Source organism: Suricata suricatta, chromosome 14, assembly GCF_006229205.1.
Source record: "Suricata suricatta isolate VVHF042 chromosome 14, meerkat_22Aug2017_6uvM2_HiC, whole genome shotgun sequence".
Classification (NCBI taxonomy): domain Eukaryota; kingdom Metazoa; phylum Chordata; class Mammalia; order Carnivora; family Herpestidae; genus Suricata; species Suricata suricatta.
In genome coordinates, this window is record NC_043713.1 from 72,139,851 (window position 1) to 72,150,736 (window position 10,886).

General features: G+C 46.3%; 1 protein-coding gene across 1 annotated transcript in view; it reads right to left on the minus strand.

Moving 5' to 3' along the window:
* The window catches only part of MYO1H (myosin IH), a 44,987-nt gene that overhangs the window by 29,901 nt on the left and 4,200 nt on the right, over positions 1-10,886 (minus strand). Inside the window, exons 4-10 of the mRNA XM_029921613.1 lie at positions 10,017-10,097; positions 7,582-7,761; positions 4,544-4,642; positions 3,221-3,334; positions 2,818-2,889; positions 1,869-1,988; positions 691-758 (exon numbers count right to left, since the gene is read on the minus strand). Coding sequence (XP_029777473.1) covers positions 691-758; positions 1,869-1,988; positions 2,818-2,889; positions 3,221-3,334; positions 4,544-4,642; positions 7,582-7,761; positions 10,017-10,097 — 734 coding nt within the window. The remainder of the gene's footprint in view (positions 1-690; positions 759-1,868; positions 1,989-2,817; positions 2,890-3,220; positions 3,335-4,543; positions 4,643-7,581; positions 7,762-10,016; positions 10,098-10,886) is intronic.

Below are 10,886 nucleotides of genomic sequence, written 5' to 3' on the forward strand. Positions count from 1 at the left end.
TTTTTTAATGCTTTTTTATTTTTTTATTTTTGTGAGACAGAGACAGCACAAGCAGGGGAGGGTCAGAGAGAGAGAGGGAGACACAGAATCTGAAGCAGGCCCCAGGCTCCAAGCTCTGAGCTAGCTGTCAGCACAGAGCCCGATGCGGGGCCTGAACCCACGAACCATGAGATCATGACCTGAGCTGAAGCCAGACGCTTAACTGACTGAGCCACCCAGGCGCCCCAAGAGCAGATTTATTAATTACACAATTTACTAAATAGATCCCCAAGAGTCAAGCTAAAGAATGTTTGCATTTTTTAATGGCTATTCCAATTCTGGAAGAGTCTGAGTTAGTGGCTATGGAAATTCAGAGAATTTCTAAAGTTGGGTAAACCAATTCCAATAACATTAGAGACTCCTTAAAGCAGAGGCATGAGATGTTCTTAACGAAGTCCAGAGGGGGGCGCCTGGGTGGCTCAGTCGATTAAACGTCCGACTTCGGCTCATGATCTCACAATTTGTGGGTTCGAGCCCCGTGTTGGGCTCTGTGCTGACAGCTAACCCAGAGCCTGGAGCCTGCTTTGGATTCTATATCTCCCTCTCTCTCTGACCCTCCCCTGCTCATGCTCTCTCTCTCTCTGTCTCTCAAAAATAAATTAAAAAAAAAAACAATGAAGAACAGAGGACCAGGAATAATGACAAACTCACCCATTCTTGTCGAAGACCTCAAACCCATAGATATCCAGCAATCCAATCACAGTCTTCTTGGTGAGATCCTAGTCACAGGAACACACATGGCTCACTGTTAGGTATTTTACTTCATGATTCTTAAAACCTGGGAGCTGCCCCCAACACTGGACTTGGTTATAAAGCTCAGACCTTCCTTGTCTCCCACATCGGCTCACAGAGGAATCACAGGGTGGAAACACATTCCCCGCCCGCTCCTTTGGCCTGCAGCCCGCCGGGATCCCACGGAAGTGTCCACAGCCATCACCTGAGAAGTAGGCTTTCCCCTTGTGATTCACTCCCTTCCTTCAAGCCTTCTCAACCGCCCAAGCCCACATCAATCCCAAAGAAAGCAAGCAACTTCTGAAGACAGCAGCAAAGGAGACGCTTGTCCGGGAGAGAGGACAGGGGATACATATGTCATTCTAAGTAGAGGATGGAGACACCAGGGTGGCTCAGTCGGTTAAGCGGCTGACTTTGGCTCAGGTCATGATCTCACGGTTTGTGGGTTCGAGCCCCACGTCAGGCTCTGTGCTGACAGCTCAGAGCTTGGAGCCTGCTTCCAATTCTGTGTCTCCCTCTCCCTGCCTCTACTGCACTCATGTTCTGTCTCTCTCTCAATAATAAACATTTACAAAAATTAAAAAAAAAGAGGACCAAGGGCAGTCAGACAAAGATGGATATTTCGAGAGAAAATGCTGATTTTTTTTGAAAGGAACACAATTTAGCATTACGTATGGAGTCCTGGGCTGATGGCTTCCAAATCTGTCCTTTACATATGACCTCCTTGAGTTTCATGTGTACATACTCTGTGCCTCGGGATCATTTCCTTACTTTCTAGCTTGGAGGAAACCCCCTGGGTGAATCTGAAGGACTTGTTACATTTTTTACTTATACACATTAAAACATGCTTACTGTTAAAGCTAAATTCCGCAGTACTTCCAATCCCACGCCTCCCACACGTTGGGACACACGGCAAAAATCACTCAGCATGTATTTTTTTGTAAGCCTGTGTGCCAAAAATGCAGACATAGGGGGATACCGTCCCTGGGCATCTGAGGCCAACAGTCAACTCTCACAAATCCTTTTGAGTGACGAGGTCAGTTATAAAACATCACCATGTCAGTGAGAGCAAGTCATCCAAAAACGTTTGGATTCACCTTGTTCGCTAAGGAGGAGTTGATCTTGTTGACCAGCCAAGTAAACGTCCGTCCGTACACGGCCTTCGCCATGGCATCTCTGGCGTAGACAGAGAGTTCCAGTGTCAACGGGCATATTACCTGAGAACAACAGGTGCATCATTACAGAAGTTAGGGGAAAAAAAAGCCACGGGGCACCTGGGTGGCTCAGTCGGTTAAGTGTCCGACTCTGGATTTTGGTTCAGGTCATGGTCTCATGGTTGGGAGACTGAGCCTCATGTCGGGCTCTGCACTGAACATGGAACCTGCTTGGGATTCTCTCTCCCTCTTTCTCTGCCGTGCGCACGCTCTCTCTCAAAAAGAAAAAAAGCCCACTTCCTCCTGAGTTTCCAAATTAGCCTTTAATGCTGGTCAGTGAGGGCTTAGTGCGGGGGTGGAGGCCGCCCCCACCTGCACATGTTCAGGCCGTGGCTGTTTCTTGAGGGCCCACTACATGCCAGGCACCGCGAGGAGCTGCTGAGGTGCAGCCGTGACCAAGACACGCAGTTCCGGCCTCTGCGGGCTCACGGTCGGGGGCCGGGACATTCACATGTCACACACAGTCATGCTGAACGTTGAGGGCAACAGGAGGAGATGCCTATGGTGTGTCTGGATAGGGGTGGGGTGGTCATGGAGACTCTGAGGATGTGACCCCAGGAACTGAAGGATGAAAAAACGTTAGAGAAGCACAGGGAACAGTGCTCCAGTTGAAGGAACAGCATGTGCAAAAACCTCAAGGGGGAAAGGCATGGCGGGGCGGGGCATGGGAAGCTAGCGATGGTGTGACGGCGGGGATGGGGGGGGAGGCAGGAGACCCCTGCAGGGACTGGAAAGCGGGAGTCCAGCCTCCTCGAGGACCAGCCTCCGGCTCTTCTACGAGGCAGGTAGCAACAGGGACGGCAGGCCAATCTTCACCTTGTGTCATTTTTACCTCTTCATTTTTGGCTTCAATCTTTCTATGGGTGAGAGCTTCCAGAAGGATGGATGGGTGGACCCCCAGGAGCTGAACAAACGGAAACCAGGATTCCATTCAACGATCAGGTTTTGATTTTTGCCCACTTGCAACGCATTGGCGCAATTTCCAGGCCCAGGATTATATACCCTGACCGATCACCCTGCTTAAATGCAAAAGGCCACATCCGACTTTACCATCAGCTCGCTTTTACCCACCCCTCACCTGCCCCCACGCGCTTTAAATCTCCTAGCCAGCATCACCGGAAGGACATGGTGTCAGCCGCTTGGGACCTGGGCATCCAGCCGCCTGGAGCTGCCCCCTCCCACCCCTCCGCCTCTGAAAGGGGCTGGGCTTCCCCTGCCCTTCAGGGGAGCAGCACCTTGGCAATCCATTTGATCTCATGGGCGTCTGGAACGGTGGCACAGCCTTGGTGATTCTCTTCAAAACAGATGTTCCCCAGGTGTAGGACGCTGGCAAGAATTCCAAAGAGATTCTAGGAACGTCGGGAAAGTGTGAGGAGAACAGGGGGAGAGGGCGGCCACTGAACTGCTGACCGTCACCTCAGGAGATGCCCAGGAAGCCACGCCCTTCCCAGTTCCAGCCCGGAGCACAGAGGCCGCCTTCCCTCCGCCCCATTAATCAGCTCCTTACCCACCTCCATGGTAAGGGAAGGGGGATGAAAGAGCCTCCTCCAAGCCCCAGCACAGGACCCTCCTATTTTTAGATCCTCCCCATCCCTTCCCACCAATAAACCATTTCATGTGCAAATGCCATGATCCCAGATATATATATTTAAGTATATAATATTTTATTTTTAAACATATTATTTATTTTTGAGAGTGCAAGAGGGGAAGGGGCAGAGGGAGAGGGGGAACAGAGGATCTAAAGCAGGGTCCGTGCTGACAGCAGTGAACCCCATGTGGGGTTTAAACCCATGAACCATGAGATCATGACCTGAGCCAAAGTCGGACGCTCAACTGACTGAGCCACCCCGGTGCTCCTAAATATAAAATATTTTAAATTAGAATTTTAATCCTTGAAAGAAGAATATTTTTAACCATCAACAGGGAAAAAACCAGAAAAGATGTAAAAGTGCCATATTCATAAATTCTACAATTTTCTCCAGTTTGCCCAAAAAATAGAAGTGCAAATAAACAGTGAGCCTGTAGTTCTAGAGCATGTAAATATTTGATATTGAGATTGGGGCACCTGGGTGGCTCAGTCGGTTAAGCGTCTGACTTCAGCTCAGGTCACAATCTCACAGTTCAGAGTGTGAGCCCTGCACTGGGCTCTCTGCTGTCAGCACAGAGCCTGCTTCAGAGCCTCTGTCCGCCTCTCTTTCTGTCCCTCCCCCGCTCGCTCTCTCTCTCAAAAATAAATAAAAATATGAAAGATAGATTTGAGATTGGATTTGAGAGGAAGAAGAAACAAGATCTCCTCACTGCTTGCAGCATGGGGAAATCTTAGGTCTGCCGGATGAAATGCAGAACGCCCAGGTACCATGTGAATTCCAGATAAGCAAGGGCTAGGATTTTAGTGTACGTCTGTCTCATTCGGACACGCTTATCTGAAATTCCAGGGTAACGAGGCTTCTGTGTTTTCATTTGCTGACTCTGGCAACCCTACCAGTTGGTCACCAAGACACCAGGATATTTTCGTCAATCCCAGACCACACTGGCAGTTTTGACCACACGGCTCCTACCTCGAGGTCATCTTCTGTAAAGTCGATGACCGAAAAGGCACTGGAAACAGTTTTCCAGTCATTCTTGTCATTAATAGACGACTCTTTGGCACAATGACCCTGTTAACACAGAATTGGGTTGCTTTGTATCAGTTTTACAAGGATGGTTAGGCATGCCCACACCCATTCTCGAATCAAAATGGTTTTCTCTATAAACACGCAAGAGCCAGTTCCAGAATATTCTGAATTGGAAAAAGGCAGGTTTTGTCTCATCATCTAGCATAGGATGATTTGCCAACTACTGCTTTCTTCAAATTCGTTTGGAATTTTAGCTCCATTCTGCGAACACTTTCAAAGGAATGCACTAGTGGTATCTCTCTTCGAAGGTTTTTTAAAAAATTGTTTTCATTGTCGTATTTGCCAAATAAATTGAAGATGTTTGTCTCAGTAACCATCTGCTAAAATATGCAGGGAGAGGACAGCCCTGAAATTCAGAAAACCATCTCAACACACTTATAGCCTCCAGCAGAAACTGCAGTGAGAGACGAGGTAGGAGACCCTCACTCAAGAAAAGTCTGGTATTTAGAGAAAAGGAGGCTACATCGAACAAGCAGCAGCAGAGATGTGATGAGACGTCTCACTCCAGAAGTTGTCTTTAAAGGGGCACCTGGGGGGCTCAGTCAGTTGAATGTCTGGTTTTGGCTCAGGTCATGGCTCACGGTTCGTGGGTTCAAGTCCCGAGTCAGGTTCTGTGCTGACAGCTGGCTCAGAGCCTGGAGCCTGTCTTTGGATTCTGTGTCTCCCTCTCTCTCTGACCCTCCCCTGCTCGTGCTCTCTCTCTCTCTCTCTGTCTCTCTGTCTCTCTCTTTCAAAAATAAATAAAACATTAAAAAAATTTTTTTAAGTTGTCTTTAAATTTTCTTGGGGGTGCCTGGGTGGCTCAGTCAGTTAAGCGTCTGACTTCAGCATGGGTCATGATCTCACGGTTTGTGGATTCGAGCCCTGTGTCGGGCTCTGTGCTGCCAGCTCAAAGCCTGTCTTCAGATTCTGTGTCTCCTCTCTCTCTGACCCTTCCCTGCTCATGCTGTCTTTCTCTGTCTCAAAAAATTAAAATAAAACATTAAAATTTTTTTTTAAGTTTTTAATGTTTTATTTATTCTTGAGAGAGAAAGAGAGACAGAGCATGAGCAGGGAAGGGACAGAGTGAGAGAGGGACACAGAATCCAAACTGGGCTCCAGGCTCTGACCTGTCAGCACAAAACCCAACACAGGGTTCAAACTCATGAGCCGTGAGATCATGACCTGAGCTGAAGTCACACGCTTAACCGACCTTGCCACCCAGGTGTCCCTGTAACTTGTCATTTAAATAAGACGCACACTACCAAAGGTCACAATGGAAAGGAAAAACATTCTAGGTGAAGTTTTTTTGTTTTTTGTTTTTTAATGATTTTGCTTTTGTAGTACGAGGAGACCCTAGAGTCCTGGCTATCGGAAGATTTGTCACGTTAAAAGATTTCCTTGTTGCCTGCATAACCCAGAGGGGCTACATCATGAAAAGATCCACTGGTGAACTGGCCAGTGTTCAATCTGCAGCGTCCCAAATATCCCTCTGGGTTCAACCAATGGCATCTGCTTCCGCCCCCCCCAGGGCGGGGCCAGCCTATGTCAGTCCTTCCAGGGCACCTAGAGGTTTGGACGCAGCGTAGATATACTGCGAGGTAAAGCCACAAAGTTTGTCACGGTTATGGGGGACACGAAATTGGACAAAATAACACTGGTGAAAGGTTTGAACCACTGTGGCATGGACATCTGGCCAGAGAAAAAAAGTCTGCAAAGATAAAGACAAGATACATTCCAAAAGGGAATGATTGGAATTATCAAAGGGTTAGGAGAAGCCCTTGGGAAAAGGATCAAAGGTCTTAAATATTTTTATAAATTGACCCTCTCTGATCATGCCATGAGAAGCCAAATGTGAGGCTACAATACAGGTTTGTTGGAAAAATGAGGTTCTCAAAAAGGAAAAAAAAAGTATCATATTTGAATTACTCTTCATTCTTACAATTAGTACACAGTTTGTAAAAGGCGACTGAGATTCTTTTATCTTCATTATTTAGCTTCATTTTTCAAGACAAATTTCGTTCATGTTTACTCTTTCACCAGGACTGTGAATGATGGTCCTTCTCTCTCAAGAGTCACTTCCTTAGACCTCATTCTCTTTCTCAACTGATGGGTCCACTTGCCCTCTGCCAAGTGACGTCCATTCAGTGATAGACCTAGCAGAGAGGTGAAAAATCCAAAAATCTTGGGGCAAAGGTGCTGGTGACCTCAAATACTGGAAAGTGCTACACAATCTGGACCTTCTAGAACCCTAGTGCTGGCTGCAGAAAAACTAATGGTGGGGAGTCAAATTCTCCAAGTCCATCTCACAACACCGGTTACTTACGGGAGTGGCCTGAACTTTCCGTAAGGAAGGCCATTCTTTTTGCAGCTAACAACCGTCAGAATGGGAGGCAGGGTGGAGAGTGTTTTCCAAACTAGTTTTCAAAAGCAGAAGGGAGCAGCGTGGGTTGTGAACACAGATGGACGGCAAGTTACTGTCACACCTCGGCCCGCAGGTCTCACTTCTGCTGTGCCTTAGCATCACCGGAGATGCATTTAATTATCCAGAATCACAGGCGAGTGTTCAATACAGCCTTGATGTCCAGGTCCCATCTCAGACGATTTAGATCTGAATCTCTGGATGGCGTGTGAGGGCAAGTGTGTAGTGTGTGTGTGTGTGTGTGTGTGTGTGTGTGTGTGTGTGTGTGCATTCAAAAATCTCCTCAGGTGATTCTAATTTCAGCCAGGGTTGAGAACCACTTGCCTAAAGATGGATTACTTTACGAGATGAACTGCCTGCCAGGCATAAGCAAAGGGGTTATGAAAAGGGGCAAGAAACTTGTCCGTAGGATATCTTCAGAATGATAACGAGAAAGTTCTTGGCCATCCCATAGCCCCCACTCCCACCCTTCATCCCTGCCCGCAAAGGGCCACCCCAGCTAGGGGCTGGTCTTTCTGACCTGTGAGAGGTATTTATACAGCTGGGGGTCCCGCTCAAGTCCAAGGTAAGCAAGGAGTTTCTCATCGCCTCCCTCCAGCAGCTGGTAGAAGATGTGGAAGTTCCTCTCACCCTGGTTTTGATAGACAACTCGAGACTTTTCTATCAGGTAACTGATGATATGCCCGCCTACGGGGATGCCCTTCAAAACAGAACAAAAAATGTGCAATGAGGAGAACAGAGTCCCTCTCTTGCTGGTGTCTTCTGAGGAACAGAAATTCTGAATTCAGATGATTCTTCTTCTATGCTTAGTGTCTTCTGTTTAAAAATATTTTTGCCCACCCCGAGGTCATGAGAAGGATTTTCTACACTTCTGTCTAGAAGTGTGATCGTTTTACCATTTACATTTAGGACTGTGGTCGATCACTATTGAATTCTTGGGTACGGAGGGAGGTAGAGGGTCAAAGGGCTTTTTAGTCACATGGATTTTAGATTGATCAGCACCATTTGTTGGAAAGGTGATCCGTTCCCTATTGGATCACAGTGGTGCTTTGGTCATAAGTCAGGCAGTCATATCCTATGTGGAGCCTTTGTAGACTCCATTCTGGTCCACTGGCCTGTTTACATATCTTTGTGTTTTATTTTTAATAATAGAGCCAGTAAGGGATTTGGGTTCCAGAACATATATAGAACTCCTGCAAATCAACAGGAGAAAAACAGCCTAATTAAAAGTGGGTAAAAGCCTTTAACACAAACTTTTTAATTGGCCAGTTAGCAAGACTTCACTAATCCTCAGGGAGATGCAAACATAAATCACAGTGGGAAACCACTCTATGCCACCAAAGCGTCTCAAACCTAAAATGACTGGCAATACCAGATGCTGCTGAGGGTGCAGAGAACCCGCTGGTAACTGGACCCATCATTAGTTAGCATTACATTCCTGGTAAGGACCCAACAATGCCACTTCTGCGTGCGTGCCCAACATAAGTGGACGGTAACATCTACTCAAAGATACATTTGCAAGGATGCTCAGAGGACTATTTGCAACAGCCCCAAACTGGAAACCCAAATGTCCATCAGTAGGAGAACAGATAAATCGTGATGAGGCCACATAAGCAAAAATGACCAACTGCTACATGGAGTGACATTAATGAATCTGACAGTGTTGATTAAAGGGAGCCAGACAAAAACATAGGAAATATGATTCCTATACATGAGGCCCAAGAACCAGCAAAATTAATCTGATTATGGAGGTAAGAACGGTCGGTAACCTTTGGGAGGGCAGGTGCTGCCGGAGAATGGTAGGAGAATCTTCTAGGTGTTAGAGATTGTTGTGTCTTGATCTGAGTGCCAGTTATCACAGGCAGATACACATGTAAGACGTCATTAAACTGGGCTCATATCTTGCTTCCTTTTCAGTAGATGTGTTGAATTGCAATAAGAAGTTTAAAAACAGACACAACTATTCCGTTTTTTTCAAAGTCTGGGCATTCTTCACCAGAAGTCCACGATGTCCAGCCTCTGGAAAACCCTGAGCCAGTCTCTTATCACTACACTCAACACTCAGACAACTGTGCTCCAGTCTAAGTGATACTTTGTCACCTGGAATTTTATGTCCTTGAGAACTCTGTTGATCCTTCCCACTTGCATTGGCCCCATTTAAGTTCTGTGAACAGGCAACAGTACTCTTATATATTGTCTCTGGTCGCCTCCAGCCACAGAGCAGAGTGGTTGTGATCGGAACCATATGGTCCACAAAGTCTAAAATATTGACTATCTGGCCCTATCCAAAAAAAGTTTGCTGAGCCATGCCATATAATTATGCATGCCTAACCAATACATCGTTTCCATGTGATTGTTCTCAAGCTTTATAAGAAATGGCATCATACTAACCCACAGGACATTCCTAAGACTTGGCCATGTTATGTGTTAGCTTCATTCACTTGCTCTTGCTGTTATGACATTCCATTGGGTGAACATCCCACCATTTAACCATTCTCCTGTCAATGGACACTCAGTCCTCTCCAGATGTGTTGACTGCTTTCAGACCTTTCACCATTGTGAGCAGGGCTCCTGTGGGCAGCCTTGCAAGTCTCCAAGAGCGGAATGGCCCCACCTTGGTTCCAGAACATATATAGAACTCACAAGATAATAATATCGTTTTCCAAGTGGGTCACATCAGTGTGAGCCCCACTGGCCATGTGGAAGAGTTCCTAATTATCCACATCTTCACAACAGCTGGTGTGATCAGACTTCTTAAGTTTTGCTCACCCAGGAAGTATACAATGGTATCTCATTGTGATCTTTGTTTGCATCTCCCAAAATAGCACCAATTCTGGATTTTTTAAATTATTTGAGCCAATAAAGCCCTTTCTCCCTTAAGGGGCCTCGGGTCAGGTTTCTGTCGCTGGCCGGCCACGGGGTCCCCATGAACCAGTAACAGGAACTTCAGTGTACCTTATAGTCAAACTGGATGTCCATATATTTTCCAAATCTGCTCGAGTTGTCATTCCGGAGCGTTTGGGCATTTCCAAAAGCCTTGCAATAAAAAGTGAGGGAGACAGGGACAGACTGAACCAAACTGTCATGTCTGATCATTTACACTACCATGCTCATCTAGTCCCTAACCCCAAATGCCATGATTATGAAAAATGGAGGAGGGAAGGGAAGCCAAGGATGAAATACATATTTTATCTTCTAAGAAGGAATCACGAAGGACAGAGGATTTGATACCAAATACTGAGGATGAAGCAAGAAAAAAGGGAAAAAAGATCTTCTCTCTAGCATCCAATCTAGGACTGACTAGGGGGAGCTATAAAGGCCCCTCGGCTGTTCGAGCAGACAGAGCTGATGGCCCCATTACCAGACCCTTTTTCTATCAAGGAGGTAAATTGTTCAGCCCATAGGTCAATGGGGGGTGGGGATTCCTAGAGCCACAAACACCTTTAACAATAAAGGGCAACAAAAACACAGAATAAAATTACTCGTTCAAAATTATCCAGCAAGTCAGTGAATTGCAATAGCAGGAGTAATAATCAAAATAATTTCAATTAAATAAGAAAGATACTAATAAGAGCATGATTTGAGAGCTTACTAGTTCTGCTGTGTGCTTTTTATGCATTCATCTTGTTTTGTCTTCAGAAACTCCTAAGAGGTAGGAACTATGAGTGGACCCATTCCACAGACAGGAAAACAGGATCTGGGATATAGAGTGATTTGCTAATGCTTGCTGGCACGTGGCTGCCCTGGGATTAGTGTCCATGTCTGCTGGACTTCAAGGTCATGCCCATAACCACAGTATTTCCCTTGAGTCCGTCTGCTTAACTC